At 41.1% G+C, this 16,983-nt stretch overlaps 1 protein-coding gene across 12 annotated transcripts in view; it reads right to left on the bottom strand.

The window, feature by feature from the left end:
- FAM13C (family with sequence similarity 13 member C) overlaps positions 1 to 16,983 on the bottom strand; it is a 132,078-nt gene that overhangs the window by 110,276 nt on the left and 4,819 nt on the right. For 8 of the 12 annotated variants that reach the window (XM_068688749.1, XM_068688750.1, XM_068688752.1 and 5 more), the window contains 5 exons: positions 16,701 to 16,859; positions 16,418 to 16,537; positions 8,738 to 8,912; positions 8,328 to 8,537; positions 5,102 to 5,285 (listed from right to left, as the gene is read on the bottom strand). In XM_068688749.1, the coding sequence (XP_068544850.1) occupies positions 5,102 to 5,285; positions 8,328 to 8,537; positions 8,738 to 8,912; positions 16,418 to 16,456 (608 nt within the window). In that variant the 5' untranslated portion in view covers positions 16,457 to 16,537; positions 16,701 to 16,859. Of the gene's footprint in view, positions 1 to 5,101; positions 5,286 to 8,327; positions 8,538 to 8,737; positions 8,913 to 9,729; positions 9,872 to 11,342; positions 12,101 to 12,253; positions 12,337 to 12,853; positions 13,398 to 16,417; positions 16,538 to 16,700; positions 16,860 to 16,983 lie in introns of those variants that run through there. The other 4 variants (XM_068688759.1, XM_068688758.1, XM_068688753.1 and 1 more) reach the window with 4 other exon arrangements.

The raw sequence follows: 16,983 nt of genomic DNA, 5'->3' as shown, positions 1-16,983 counted from the left end.
TACCAGAACTGCCTTGAAATAAACATAGATAAGAAACTGTTACAGTGTAATAATTTGTAATTTCACAGACTTCAGGTCACATGCAGTGGAACTTCCATGCTTCCCTTAGCAGATTTTTTTTCCTTTTTTAACAAGTAGTAGCTTGATTTGTACTATCCGTACAAGTAGACTAAATTAGAATCATTTAATCAAAATAAAGAGATTCATCTCATTCTGTGAAGGGACTGCGTATTCCCCCTGTGAACCATCTGGAGGCTTGGAGGACATTTGCATATGAATTTTGTCACCTATTCCAGCTTCCCCAGAAATGCTGCATCAACTCAGGTCCACCCAACACAATATTAAAAATTAAACAGTTAATGAACTCTGGAGACTAAAGAGGAGACATATACACGCACCAGTCTTCTGTTTGCTAAATCAGTATGTTCATTCTTCATTTGCAATTTTAAAGTACAAATATATGCACTGGGTCCAGTTCAAGTGCTTTCATTCACATTCTCATTTTGTAAGTCTACATTTGTTTCTGTGAGAACTCAAGTTTGGGCTCCTTTTAAAAAAGAATGGTTTAAGAAGAGTTATAGACAGGTATGACCTAGATTTACAGGATAAACTGCTGTGTCATCAATTCTTTTTCAGGACTGAGTAACAATTCTCCATCTTGGATTCCTTCTCTTCTCAGGACAGACTCAATTTCTCATAAGTAAATAAATAAATAAAATCAAGCATGGCTTTTACACCTGGTTAACTGAGCAACAGCCTTTCCGGCATTAACACCCTCAACTCATAAGCCATACAAGTAATTTTTTCTTTTTTTTTTTTTAAATCTTCTTTAACTTAAAGATTTGTTCTCTAATTCATCCCTACCAACTGCTAACTCCCTGCTAGCAAGGCACTCTCCGCAAGTTGTTCCTGAAGATAAACAGCTCTCTCTGTATTTACCGGGGCTCACTTTCCCTTAGTAGCAGCCTATGTTTTGGCTGCTCAGTTCTCAAGTCAGCTTAACACAAAACAAAGCTGTACTCTAGGATGTGACCCTACAGCTGACTCCAAATATCAATATCTGTTCATCTGCAAATACTCACGGGTGGCAACATATGGGTATTCCAAATATAGAAAGTACATTTCTAGTTTCCTCTGAAGCCACCTTCCTCACCAAGCTTCAATTAATTCTGTAAAACAAACATTTCCTGCCTCTTCAGATACTTCTGCTTCTAGCAGAAATCCTGTAATTAGGCTGACAATAGGGGAGCAGTGTTCACACAATGCTGAATCCAGGAATACATTCCTAGGAAAAGCATAGCTACTGAAGTATATTCTGCATTTCACCATAAAAACCCTGTAATCAATTGTAGTACAAATCAAATACAGGAGAGCACTAACAAATAAGAAACAACTGAATCTTGACGATCAGGAATCAACTATGGTTTCCTTGAGAGCGCCTAAATCTTTCAAAGTTGCTTTGCCACAAAGTGCAAGCTAGAAAAGCCGTACAGTGCTTTGCCTTGGTTGCATTCAGATCTGCAAAAGTTCCTTGCTGGCAGAGGCTTGTGTATTAGACTTTCTGTAAATTAACAGGAAGAATGAATCAAAAGTGAGTAGATGTAAACAGATACCTGGCTAGCATCCTTATGTGCACACTCAAGAATTGCTTACTGAGGTTAACAGCAGAAATCTCTTTACCAAGAGAAGGTATAAATAAAATTGTACCTGTAGAAATCTAAGCAACATTGGTCAGATCTCTAATAAAAGCAACGCTTTCTCCTCAGCACTTAGAGAGACTTGCAGGACATGATACAGCTCACAAGCAGGAGGAGGCATGGCAACAGAAATAAATAATTCAGAGGATGAGCAGAAAGAATTCACCAGTAGGTGACAGAAGAGTAGATCTTAGCACAGGAAGTCTAGGGAGCAGCCAGCCTGACACTTCACCTACGAGCTATGTTTGTGGTTCCTTCACCTACAAGGAAGTTAGGATGTGAAAGCTCCATAATGCAGATAGTAAGACTGAAGTGTTAGAAGATAAGAAACAGATGCCAGGTTCCAAATCTAAGAGCAAAGCAATCTGAAAGATGCTGGTGGAACAAGCTCATAGTGGTGAAGACAGTCTCACGGGTGAAAAACAGCACAAAGGAGAAAAGTCAGTAGAAGAAACCAGAAGGAGGTGGTTTGCAAAGGAGACTGAGATAAAAATAAAGAGTTTTACTAAGTTACATTTTTTCTGAAACATACCATCTTTTCTTCATCATGTTTTGGGTCCCATCACTCTGAACAGGGACAGGAAGCATATATATTACTACTACTATAACAGAATAATTCCTGTATGAAGGTGATTTCAGTCAAATATTCAAAACAAGAAGCAGTAAGTTAAGGGCGTTGTAACAGATTAAAAATATAGAAGGGACATATTTAAAACTTAGTTTTTAGACAGTGATACTATTTTTCTTAGCATTTAAAATTCACGGCAATAGGAGGTTTTCTGTGATGCTGTAACCAGGCTTCCAACGTAATACCTGTGCTAAGGCTTCTATTTGCTATTTACAATTAGTGTATTTGCTAACTGTGAAGCACAGGCAGTTTAGGTTAGTAAGGTGCAATCAGCAGTGAGTTTTATATTCTAATTTTGTGTCCCCAAGGTCCATGTGTTCCATATTCCAACTACTTTATATTCAAGCTCAGTTACTTCAGTGAAACTATGAACATGACAGGTCTCCACAAATAAAGCGTCAAAAGATTGAGACAGGTGATAATCGCAGAGAGAATTTACACTTGAATATAAATAGATGAAAATTTTAAGTGGAAAGGTTTATAAACAACCCAAAGCAAAGGCAGGAGGAAGTAACTGCATAAAAAAAGGCAAGTACCAGAACGCATGCAGAACAGTTAACACCTGCAGTGAGTTAGCACCATAACTGTAGTTAATAGTACATCCAAGAAGTAATAGGTTACTTCCAACAGTGGCACAGGGTATACATTTCTGCAGATTAGAACCAGAGTTGTCCTCAACATCAGACTTTAATTTTTCTCTTATAAAGGAAAATACAACTGGTTTGTTCTGAGTCTTGGAGGCCTTGGGTCACTCAGAAGCAAGGGGTACAACAATCTCATCAAATGAAAATGACAGTTGCAAGGTTCTCCTCTCCACCCATTTATTAGAAAGGTGATTATTCATAATTCCAGAAAGTCACTCTCCACGGACAGCACTACTTACACACTTTACAAAAAATGAGTTTCAGACTTACTGTTTTTTTTCTCTCCCAGAGATGGTGAGCTCAGAATGATTACATAAAGCTGGAGTGAATGTTCATAAGGTAATTTTAACTTTTATTTATGGTAGCTGTGTGGTCTTGACAAATAACTGGCAGAGATTGTTTCCAAGGCTTCTCAGACAGGTCACTTGACACAAATATTTAGTTTAGCACTAAGTGTACTCTTAAACAAAAACAAAACAAAACAAAACAAAAAAAACAGAGGTGCATATTCAGAAGTAGCTAGATGATCTCCCAAAACAGGCTGGGGTACTTAAAAAACAAAATAGTTCATCAATCAAAAGGGGAGTCCACTTGAATTTTCTGTGTAGATTCAGAAATCAGCAGGCATACATTCAGAGAATTTGAAACCAGAAGTAATAAAGTATACTTGTGTGCATGCATGCACCCAAGCTTGATGTGATGGTGAAGGGGTCTAATGTCAGGAGAGTGACAGTCAGTGCAGTCCTTGAGATAGCATAGGTCTAAGGGCTGGATTTTTGATGAAGGCTTTTTAGTGTTAGCCTTTTACCTGTTTATAAGTATTGTCATGCATATTGTCAGGAGTAAAGCTCATCTGTCTGCACTCATTTACTGATTTCAGCATGCAGATGTTAAGGGTTTTTATTGTGCAACTGCTCTGTTCTACAACTGAATATCCTCCATAGTGAAACCTACTCTCACAGGAGAGAACGGTGTAAGTCCTGTCACACTGCACACTGTTAGGTTCATCTCTCCAGCTGTACTTTTGCTAAAAAGTAAGGTTCCTTTTACTCATATCACCTGCGAAGGCTATAAGCTGGTACATCTGGTGATAAGCCTACAGAGCAGTTCAGCAGACACAAACAGAACCCTCTGAAAACAGCAGCAAGGTTTATTAGCACAGTTTCCCAAAACAAAGCCTGTCATTAATTTCTAATATAAGTGGTACCAATTTTGCTGAATTTATCCTTTTAAAAACTTACTCAGCTTGAAACATACACCAAAAAAAGTGGAAAACAACAAGGTGTTTGTTACTGTATAGAAAACACTGATTGTTAATGCTTAAATTTTGCAAATTGGTAATTCGCTTGTAGTTTACATCCAGCTAGACAGATCCACTGAAACAAAGGTTTACAAATCCTCAGATAGGCATGAGCACTATCACATTTCTGTATCAGTGTGACAAACAGGATGAAGCACTAAAACATTTCAGTTTCTTTGGAAAATCCACTGTCACACCATTCTAGGTGGTTTCCTCTCACCACCTGGACTTACCTGACATGGTCTCCCAACTTTCTTTTTTAGCATCCAGGTAAGTGTCCACGCTCCATCATCCCAAACACACCTTCACCAGCTTCTGTACTTACCTCTTGCAAGCTCAGCTGGCCTCTGTTCACATTTCCATGTGCATTTTAGTGGCACCAGTATATCCAAAACTTTCCGCAAAGGATAGAATGAATTATTCCTCTACTTTGGTAGAGGAGATTCCCTTCTCCGATATCAAATGCAATTACAAGGTCAAAATCAGTCTTAGTGTTTCTGAATCTGTGCTCTCTCTAAGTAGCCTCTACAGCCCATACATAGCTTGGGCAGGAAAATAGAAGTAATTCTCACTGAACAGCTCTCTAGCCCTCATACCTCTTCTTTTTAGATTGTTTCTTACTTGAGGCCCTGTCTGTAAAGAGCCAACCTAACAGAGACTGGTTGGTCAGCCTGATCAGAAACTGTTCACATTAGCCCTTAATATTGCACATAACATTTAACTTTCAAAATGCTGTACTTAGATTGGATGCACAATTATGATGGGAAGCCTTGTTTTAAAGCATGATCAAGTAGTGCTGTTTAAGACAGGTAAATAGATACGGAGTACTCACTTGAAAAGAGCAGGTCCAAACACAACAGCTAGGTTTTCCAGAGTCATGAAATTCACTGCACTGTATGTTGCTATCTTTAACAGAAAAGCAGACAGGAACTGCAGAAGGTTTTGATGGGCTTCAGGCAAGCAGCTGAGTAACTGTCTCAGATTCTTTATGCATTCTGTTGTGTGGATTTTGTGCTCTGTAAAAAAGAAAAAAAAAGTTATTCCATTTATTAGACGATTTATTAGATTTATTATTAGATGGTCCTAATAATATGATTTCATCATAGATACTATTATAGATCTGAGAAAGAGGGATGGTTTTAAAATATTTACTCTTTATTTTGCTCTAATGTATGTTCTACATGAAGAATTTCTACCCTAAATTTGGAAAACTATTTTCACATATTAAATATTTAAGTACTGTGGATTTTCCAAATACTGGGTTTTTGTATACTCTGGTTTTGCCATTCTTCCTGTTAGGACAAAAGTACTTGCTGCTTTTTAATGGAGTTATGGGCAGTAGACACTTCTGTGAATCCTTAAAGCTGCCTTTAAAGATGTTAAAAGATTATCAGCCTTGATTCTCCACAGAGATTTGACACACGCTGTATGATTCTCATTACAAAGAATAAGAAATTGTACCCTTTCAGCACTGCATCATCTCCGTTTCCTGACTAATTGGTAGCTCTCAGTCTCAAAACATTTTTGCTCTATAAGTATGCAACTGTAGTTACACAGGAGATGCTTAAAAACCCAAATTGGGAATACTTTGCATTTCCTTGATTCCCATTCTTCAAAGAAGAGTTACAAGGCAAAAAATGGCTTCACAAACAACTCTATTTGACCAGCAGTTCAAAATTAGTATGATAAACTCTCCTGGATATTAGAACTGAGATAGCTGTACTGCTAAGTAACCGGCAGTTGATGCTCAAATTTGCCATAGATCTCCAGGACAGGACACATCTGCATAGCTTCAACATTATGAATAGCAAATCACATCCAAAAGGGCAATTCTAGCCCTAAAAAACACATTCCATGAAGGTCAAGACTCATGTTGCTCAACATATTAATGAAAATGGGAGGGAAGGAGGGAGAAAAGAAAATAAAAAATAAAAAAAAAAAAAAGAGGATTTCAGCAGTACTATTCAGGGTAGTCAAAATAAGGTGATTGCAAAATTCTGTAGAAGGATCTTTCAGCATACAGTTTTCAGATCTGATGAACGGGATTTGGTTGTTGTTGCTGCTTTCTTTTTTTTGTAAACGTGTACATAACTCAGAATCCAGCAGATGAAGTTTGAACAAGAGCAGCCTGCAGTCTAACCTGCAAAATCCACTTATCTGTATGCAAACACCTGAATTAGTTATCACTCAAAATCACTTGGCCTAATTGTCTGAAAGCATTAGCTCAACCATCAGTGGTGGGGTTTTATTTGATTTTACACAATTAAGAACTATAGACAAGAACAGGGAACTAAGTCAGCATATTGCTATAGGTACTCATTCTGGCTTTGAGATGTAAACACTTCATGCCATTCCACTCACTGTTGACAATAAAACAATAGGAAAACTAGTAAGAAGTACTAAATAAGAACAGGGAATGGAAAGGCTCCTGTATAAGAGAAGGTGAAATAGAGAAGGAGGCCACAGCTTGGTGTGGTGTAAATGCCTGAAGTAACTAGGAAAATAAAACTAACATTCACACTTTTAAGGAAAAGGTACAGCATTGAAGAGGCTTTCAGGGTAGGGCATAACTGCATTATCTGAGCATTCCCTAGGCTCCCAACCTTAGATGCTATCGCGCTGGGGAAACTTGGTGTGCTAGCTCTAAGGAACACCACGGAGCGTAGAGTGGAGTGGAGACACCACGGCTAGGCTCTGTAATCAGGTGGGGCCTCGATTGTTCTTGTGCACAAAGCTGCACTTTTTGCCACCCTAAGCCAAAGACCTGTCATGTTTTGACAAATGCTGTACCCTAGTGTACTTTTTGCTCATTATAATATCATTATAATACCAAAACACACCTCCATCCCAAAAGCTACCCGCCTCCAAGGTGCGACCACCCCTCACTGAGCATGCGCTCTGAATTTCTCGGAGCCTATTACTTTAAACGGAAACGGGAAAACTTTACACCAATCATAACTAAGATATGCTTGACTAGAGCCACTCAAGCTCCACCTAAAAGATAGAAAATAATATAAATTGGCCCAAGAGAGAGGGGATGTTAGGGAAGATACCATCGTCAGGGGAGATACCATCCCAAGGACATACAACATCCTTAGGACCTCCTGACTCCTGGGATCAGTCGACGGGCTGAGCCTCTCTTCCCCCCCCATTGGGACGCCTTTGGGTGAGATCTGAATATTTGCTTATAAATCTCTATAGAGTCTTTGATCCTTTTAACGCGTTTATTTCTAGGCTGCGCACCTAGAACACCTAGAACACCTAGAACACCTAGAACACCTAGAACCCGCACCTAGAACACCTGTAACACCTGTGTATTTCATGCATACTAGCTTGCTTTTGCAGATAGTCACTATCACCGGCAATCCAAAAGAACCTGATTATCTGTTGCTGTAATAAACCATACTTGATTGCATTGTGATAGCTCTCATTAATGCAACTAGGGTGAGGGTGGTTATCCGTGATAGTTCAGTGTTCTGAATCTAACCAGACCCCCAGACGGTTAATGCATTGTTGGTGAATGTCTGAGCGGACCCCCAGGTGGTTATTACGTTTTTGGTGAATGTCCGAACGGACCCCCAGTTTTGGTGAATGTCCGACTGGTTCAGTACTCTGAATCCAACCGGGCCCGTAACGGTTAATCAGCTACACCCCTTTAACGCAACACTTGGAAAAGAGAGGAGTGAGGCAGGATTAATCTAATCACCATCATAAATGCATGAACAGCATTATGATGGTGATTAGATTAAAAATAAAAATGGTATCTCAGTAAGTAGTAATGCACCAAATTTTAAAAGAAAACATACAAAGGATCATTCTCAAATAATGCAGATCAGATGACTGGATTGCAGAATGCCTTGCCATAGGATATCGTGACCAAAAGCTTTAATGAATTAAAAAAACAGACACTTTCATGGAAGACTGGTCCATTAAAAGCAATTAAACATCAGTCAAGGGTCAAGGAAACTGAAACCACTGCTTACTACAAAGGTGCTATGAACACAGTATCATTCACTGTCAGAGAAAGGACAGAAGTTTGGAAAGTATCCATTCCGTACCTTGGAAAGTTTTTAGCAGGCCACCACAGACATTGTCTGGAAAAACAGCCACTGGCAGTTCTTTTAGAAACAGTTTCAGAAGGCTGGCTACAGAATCAACATCTCCATGATTAATGAGGTCTACCTTTTCTCCTTGATTGTACTTTTGCTTCAATTCTTTGACTTTATTCACTGAACCACTGATTCGAAATATACCAACATGCTGCAAACCTGCCCAAGAAGAAATATGAAACAGTAAGCAACAGTTGCGTTATCATACCTGTGTGAAGAGAAGTAGATCTCAAAAAGCAAGAGCTCCTCTACAAAAGCACAGTAATTGTAAATATAGACCACAAAACTGCTGAGTAGTTACAGCTGAAAAGCACTGCTTAAACAAAAAACAGGCCTGAGCAGACAAAAAATGAACTTACCAAATACTTCTAGGTACTCCACCATCTGTGTGACGAGAAAAGGGACTCCACATTGTGTTGCATCCTGTATGAGAGCTTCCAGAGGAACACCAAATGTTCTTCTTTCTCTGTCAATCTGTGGATCTGGTGAGACTTTATTTGTTGTGTGCCTCACTTGAACAGATGATAATGATTTCTGGGGAATAAAAACAGATAAGCAATAAGAAAAAGCAGGTTTTCACACACACTTTTTTTTTTAAATTAAAGTTCAAGGGTTTACACATTAGGTTCAATTATCGTCCTCATTAAGGCATCCTCATACATATTTTACCTCCGCTGCATGTCCTAAAACCCTAATATCCTTCTTCCGTAGAGATAAGACAGAACCTACAATGTGGTAAATCCTAACAAAACCTATACATAGCTACAGTCCCTTCAAGTCTAAAATCCAGATCTCAACAGATCCCCCACCTCCAGCACCAAAAAACCACAAGCTGTGACCACAGAGGCTTGGCTTTGCCCTCCGCACAATCCCAGCCCTTCCATGCAGCTGGCATCCCAGGCCTGCTCAGGCCCAGGGACAGCAGGCTGCTCTGTTAAAACCTCTAGACCTCCAAACCATGATACGTTTACTTCACATATACACACACACTAATGCGTCTGGACCATCCACAAAGTGAAACTTTTTTTTTGAAATGCAATTATAGAAACTGCGTGTGTTAAGAGGCAGACAACGCTGTGCACAAAAACCGTGAGGCGACAGGGGTCCAGGTCAAGGCAGGTGCCCTGTTTAAGACAGCCAGGGGCTGCTAAACCCCTTCCCCAAAAAGAGCTGACTAGTGCTAGGGCACAGCTTTCTCATCCCACCTGCCCAATTCACCAAGAAAATTTAGAAAAGAAAAAAAAAAAAAGGCAAGATTAATGATGCCAGAAGAGGAATTTAAGCAGCAACCTCAGCACAAACCCGGTAAAGATTTTCCGCCTCTGCTCATCAGGTTTTTCTTTTTTCTTACCCTGATAACCGATGCAAAAACATACAGAAGAAATCATGAACAAAATGCACTCAGGAGCTGTTTTTTTCTGTCTTGTGAGGAGGCAGAGGCCACCCAGGGCTGAGAGTACAAGGAAAATGGTGCCAGCTGAGGGACTCTGTGAGGAGAGGGCGGGGCTGCCCCCACCGCCTCTGGAAGGTTCCGGAAAGTTCTGGTGGCCACACCTGAGGGCTCAGCGGAACCCCTCAGGGGCTGGCGGCATGGGGAGGGGACAGCCTGCAGGCATTTTACCCTGTGGCTGAGGCATTTGCAAAGTTTTATCGACAGAAAGGCCTATTTATAATACAAAAGTCATGAAAGAAGACTACTCCCAGAGCAAGCAGCAGCTTATGTCTTTTTGCTTAAATTGAAAAGACTTTTAATTTGCCATAATTTTTTCAAATGCACATCCAAGTCTAGACTACTGCTTCCAGAACTGAATTCTCTGATTTCTGGTACTGTTTGCTGTAAACTCTTTAGCTGTAAAAATCCAAATACAGCTTGTGTTTGAAAAGCATTGCCGAGCAGTGACACAGAGGCATTCAGCCTGTCTATTAAGTCAGATGTTGAGCTAACACGTTCGTTGCAGTTTCCACACTGAAGCACATAAAACTTTTGTACATAACTCACAAATAAAGAATGATCTAATGATAAAGGCCAGCCAGAGATTCAACAAGGAAGTTTAAAATACAGAAGAACGTGAAAGGACATGAGCAGTAGGTTTAGATATCATGTGAGGCCCTAAAAGCAGGACCTCCTTCAAAACTGGCTGCTGAGAAGAGCAACATGTCACAGCAGCAAGCATTTTGAGCTCCACAAGACTCTTACTATTTCTGCATTCAAATCTAGGTGGCCACAAGTGACAAGCTTAACTTAAAGCCCTGAAAGTTGTATTTACTTATTATCAGTCAGGTATATTCACAGTCGCATACAAGAGGGCTCATATTTAAAGAGTCGGACATTTTACACAACACAATGAAAGCAGAAGTCCAACTGTGAGATACCAGATTTAAATGCTCGTACCAGTTCTGCGTTATGAAGATTTAAACAATATACATACTTCATTTTAAAGGCAGATTCTAATTTTTTGTAGCCCCATCCCAACATACTCTAAAACTAACCTTCAATGTTTTTATTACTACATTTCCTTCTGGAAAAAGGAAAGACTTTCCTACCAATTTGTAGCTGAATTGCTATAGAAAAAGCTGTTTTTCAGCTCATAAAATGCACACCTTCAACAACACCACAAGCCAGAACTTGACTTGGCTGTATTCAGCCTTGTTACCATGGCAAATGCACACAAACACACACACAGACTGAAAAATTTAAACCTTATTCTGCTCTTTCAATACATAAGCAAGCTTAGAACTTGATAATAATGCTAAAGCATTAATAGTTGCCTAAAAAAAAAGTTTTAAAAAAATACAAAAATGTTTTAAAATACAAGATGTAAGATTTTTAAAATAGAGATTTCTAACACATCTAATATTTTAATGTAAATACCTCTTCTTAACCCCTTCAGATGCAACAGTTGGGTTGAGAAAATAATTCAAGACATGGGAGAGACTCAAGAAGCCAGATTTGAATTCACTTACACAAATTGAAAAGGAAGCGCTTGTGCCCATATTAGACCGCAGGAGAATATCAGTATTTCACCTGTGCTGCTCAGAAGATGCCATCACCTTTCTTCCCATTATAAATTAATGCATTCCAGCCAAAGCAAACCACAGCCATTGGACTGTTCCTCTGTAATTAACTTATCGTAGTATAATTGCTAAGTATCATCATAATCAGCAGTTTCACTCCGGAGTCTGTCCCAGGTAGAACGTAACTCCTAGCTGAGAAGGAAGGAATTTTTTTGTAGCCAACACTTGCCACCCGAGTCATATTGCAAAAGTTCACTATGTGTTACCATCAAGAGATGTTTCCATAGCACTGCAACACAATGGCACAGCTTCCTGAAAGCACACAGATCGCACATTTGATATGTAGTTTTGAGCAGCTTCTTTCAATGCAGGTTTTAAATTATTCATATTACCCGCTGTCCACGCTGCCTGCCACCAGTGGTAAGTCCAATATGTTGAGGTGGCCCACAGTACACAAGTGGTATAAATATGTAATTATATAACACCTGCACAAACATTTTGGCAAACATAGGAGGAAGGATCCAGCCAGATTTTTATATCCAGAAGATGTAGATACTGTTAAGATGTAGATACTTCTGTTACAATTCTTTCAGATGTAAAGCCTCTCCTACTAAGTAAACCACAACAAAGCAGTTAAGCAGTTAATGTTGCAATTAAATGTAACAGATTCTTAACTCAAATTCAGACAGTTTTCTAATGGATACATTTTTTAAAAATACAGTAGCTTAGAGAAACTCCCATGGTAGTGTACTACAACAGGAGTTACTCTGTCAGCACACCACCGTGATGGTTCAACACAGATGGTACCTTAGTAGAGTGAATACCAGTTAGAAAATAATACAGATTTTTAGCTCACTTACCTCTCCACATGATATCCCAATGAAATCTGGAAAAGCTTTGTTTAAGGATTTCTTGCCTTATGATCTGAGGTTTTCTTGCCCAGCTGGAGTGAGATGAGAGTGCACACAGGTGAGGGCCTTGCTTTCCTATTAGTACATGCCCACCACCACCTTTACCCCCAGGTGTGGCAAGTATACCCCCAAATGCATACTAAGCAGGGTTCACATTTTGACAAAAATTTCTCACTGCCCTCTCTGCATACTCCAGATCTGGGTATTCCAGCTTTTTTTTTTTTTAGCTTTTTTTTTTTTTTTTTTTTTTCCTCCAGGCCCACAGGATGCCAGACTCTCCTGCCAGGCAGATGTTGCACAGAACTTAGCAGGCATTATCTGGACTTCCCTCCAGCACCAAAAATGCAGGCTTTGATTGTGCCAGTGTGATGGAGGAGGATATGGGCATGACGAAGGAAAGAGCTCAGAAGACAGGTGTAAAGGAAACAGCCACATGCAGACCTACGGCCCACCATCATCTCAACTCCCTCCTGCCTCTTGTGCCACCCTGGGCTGCACACAAAGCCACAGCCTTCTCCTTGCCACCACCGTCACCCACAGCCCCCTCACCTGCTCTGCACAGAGGGCTGATGCCACCTTACCCAGCAACCCAGTCTCCCCCAGAACTACAAGAGTGGGAGTGAATCTGTAATGGCTACTTGCTGTGGTGTACACAGCTGAGCAACCCAGCTTTCTCACCACAGACATATTCCTCCTGGGTCCATCGCCACAGCTGCAGCTGCCCAACCCTGCCCTGACCCCTCCAGCACAGCCATCCTGTGAAATTACCCACTTCATAGGTAAGCTGGTTCAAAGGCACTGGGCCCACAGGCAGCACCAAGGCTGATGGTGCCGTACCCCCAACACCCTTTGGGACAGACAAAAGCAGAGCCACCAGCTCTCCAGCTAACTGTGTCTGAAGGCTGGCAGCAATTTGCTCTCTACATAAAATATCTCACACTAACCCTGTTCAAAAAAAATATAAAAAATACCCCCAATTCTTTGCTCCCTACCACATAGTATGCTTCCACTCCCTTCTTACTAGATTTCATAAGAATCGTCCTGCTGACACCTTGTTCCCCCCTGCTTCAGCTGAACGTGCAAACTCTAAGCAAATACCTTTTAAAGCAACAAATTTCCTGCCTGAGCAGAAAGCACTTTTTTTTTTTTCTATTGAATCACCACAGCAGTAGCAGCACAAACAAGCCAGCAGTGACTACAATCGGCCACTTGGTCTCTGCTGCTCCTCTAACTGCAATTACTCAAGGCTTTGTTTCCAAGGCTTGCCTGCTGAGTTCAAAACAAAATGCAGTGAGGCTTACATAAAATGGAAAGATATTTTGGTTCTGAAGAAAGCCTGCAGCAGCTAGAGGGCACACGAGGCATGCTGCAGAGGTGGTCCTGCAACCCTTGCTGCAAACACAGCAAGGAGATCTAAGCCCTGGGCAGAATTCTCCTTCCATGCAAAGTAACACAGTTCAGAGAGATTTCTCCATGTGTTGCTGTTGTACGAAGAGCAGAAGTGACAGAGAAATAAAACATGTAACTGCTTATACCATGCAGCTGCAGTTCAAACCCTTGCTTTACAACCTCTGATCACAGTGAATTTCTGCAGGACTTTGGCTGCATGATTGTGACGTGTGGTACCCTAGGAAGCCACCCTGACTTCAAGGGCCATCTCTAAATTAAAACCAAAACTTTTGGTCTCCTAACACCCTGCTACCCAGAGGAAGGCTTGTGAGAAAAGTCAGTGCCCTGGCCTGGGTGGTGCGAGGAGGCTGGGGAAACATCAAGGGTTGCTTTGGTACTCTTCTGCGGGGGTATGGCCTCCAACTACTAACAGGGCTGGCTTTTGAGGCCTGCTAATTTCTTGATAAGATAGAGGAAAAATAAATATACAACAATATATATAAAAGGAAAACATAAAAGTTTCATTTTCTTCCTTAGATTTTTTTTTTTTTTTTAAAGAAGCATTAGAAACAACAGGATCCCTATGGGAGAGGGCAGAGGTAGCTGTGGTAAATCCACTGTCAGCAGCAGTAAAAACAAACAAAACGATAGCAGCAAGAACAATAACTAACTTAAGTTTTATGCTTCATTTCAGTTTTCTTTCACAACTGCAAGCAGCCTGTTCTGCTGATCTAGTAATCCACATCTCAGCTTCAGGAGTCTCAAAGCAGCCAGACAAAAAGGAAAGAAAGCCCTTCTTGGTGGGCAAGAGCCGCCAAGCCAGAACGCATGCCTGCGGGGAGGCCGCAGTGGGGATGCAGCTCAGGCAGTCCTGCCATGCCACTTTCCCTGCCATGGCTTGGGTCCAGCTGGAGAGGCCGCGGTGGCTCTGGGTTAGAAGTAAACACAAGGGAGGGAGCATGGCTGGTCCCAGCTGAAGTGTAGCTTGCAAACCACAGGCTTTGAGCATCGGATGCTCAGGATCAGAGGAGAACCATGGGGTTCAAAAATAAACACATAAAGCTTGACATGAACCAAAGAAATTCAACCTGACCACAGCTGTTAGCCTGTACTTCCATGACATGATCCTCATTAGCTAGTAACAATTTCTACAGCAGCTTTTCAAGGGTACTTAGGCAATGCCAATTAAGGATCAATACTATATGTTTCTCATGGGAAGCACTGTCCACCTAAGAATGCTTGTGTTTTGGTCACACTGCTTGCAAATCAGCACATGCACCCAGGCTGCAACCCCACAGCTGTAAGCCCCATGTTAGACCAAGTGTGAGCCGAGGGAGGTGGAAAGACACTGTAAGGAGGGAGCACAAGAAGCTGATGGTGTAAGTAGGGGATGCAGGACTCCAACATGGTCTGTTTGGCCCTTTTTACCACAGTTTGTTTTGGGTAGGGATCTCAGAAAACTCACTTGCATACATGGGGACGCTATTGCTCTGACTTTGCAATTCATACAGCTTTTTAAAAATAGGATAATATACCATGACAGGCACACAAAATCATGGCAGCATCCAGCAGTGTGTGCTGATCTCTTACAGCTGAGAGCTTCAGCAAGTATGACTAGAAATGCTGAAAGGCCCTAGTGATTTGCATGAACAGAAGGAAAAAAGAAAAATTACAGTCTACTCCTTGGCTCAAAATCTTCAGAACTATCCAGTTCAGGAATGCATTTTTCCCTTCTTTATGTAATATTTTGGGAACAGCATGAACCCTTGCTAGAAGTGTTATGATGCAACAGTTACACCATCTCAGGCTTGATGACTCCAGTGTCCTTGCCCCATAAAAGTATCCCTGAATGATCACAGAAAACATTCAGGGCCAGATATACACAGATGAGTTTTCATCAGATAAATCTGTCTTACAGGCTTCCAAAGCAGTTTTCATTGCCACCCTTGCACACAGCATTCGCCTATATTATCCCAATTCATCATGAACCACTTGAAACTGAAAAATGAGTACATTATGAAAAATCACACATTTCAAAGGTAAGTAGATGGAGCTAATGGAGAAACTACACTGGATCTCTCAAACAAAAGAAAAAAATTGATATATTAATGACAACCAACACAGAAGTATGTAGGGGAGGAAAATACACATATTAGGTAATCATTGGCAAGATCTGAGGCATGAAAAAAATGCTATTTCTATTTTAATCACTACTGTATCAATATACAATATATTTCTCCACAACTTAGCTGTGGAGAAATAAACCAAAAGTGTTAGTACAGACATAAAGGATGGTTGCTGCATATCCCCCATCACAGTATTTTGACTACGAAGCATGTCTACTCACCAAGCCAAATCATCAGAAAGGAAAATTTGCTGTCCTGACAAGAATGTAGCTCTTCCTTGTTGCTACATGCATTGCATTCAGTGTGCTTATGGGGGAGTACACAGGCCACAGTTCCTCCTGACAAGCCAGCTCATCAGCTGCCAGCAGTGTCCCCTCTAACAGCTTTATTTCTGCTCACACCTGGTCGGGTGGTCTCCTCAGGATGCAGATGCTTGGGGCAAAGGCGGGCATGTCTGCACAGTGAGGACAAGCACAACAGAACTGCCCCCTTCTCTATCAGCCAGGCACAAACCACTCCAGTGCTGTGCCTCAGCAAATATCTCCTGAGTCACGGCAAGGCTATTTATTACTGTAGACGCAGCACTACATTAACCCACCTGGCAAGTTTGCAGTTGCTTCCCTCTATCTGCACCCATCTCTGGCAGTGGATGTGTTGGTGTCCTGCAGTGGCTCAGCAGAGCCTATTTCCAGCAGCTGAACTACAGGCATGTGGAGAACTGTCCAACAAAACAGCAGGAGGCACGTGTTAGGACTGCTTGCTTGCTTCCCCAGCTCACCTCCCCCACCTAAACTCTTCAGCATCAGCTTTCTTTTAAAGGCTTTGAAAAACCATACAGATAAGCGCGTGTTTCTTTGGAGGTATTGCAGAACCACAAGTACCTGGCATGTGACAGGTCAATTGCTGTCAACGTTCTTCACCACTTGGGGGGAAATGGCATGAAGGTGAGTTGGAGCCTGCCGCTCTCTGCTTCCTGTTTTGAATTTCATTTTCTTCCTCTAATCTCAATCTGGCACCTAAACCTCTTAATTTTCTTGATGCTGTTCCAGGAAAAACAAGTCAGCATTCAAAATTCAATATTGCTTCATTATCTAAAGGCACTGTCTTGCTCTTGCTCCTAAAGAGCAGGAACATCAGGAAAAACAGCTGTGGGTAATGAAAGAA

This window comes from Anas acuta, chromosome 7 (assembly GCF_963932015.1).
Source record: "Anas acuta chromosome 7, bAnaAcu1.1, whole genome shotgun sequence".
Classification (NCBI taxonomy): Eukaryota; Metazoa; Chordata; class Aves; order Anseriformes; family Anatidae; genus Anas; species Anas acuta.
Note: the sequence above shows the minus strand (reverse complement) of the source record. Positions and strands in the feature narration are given on the sequence as shown.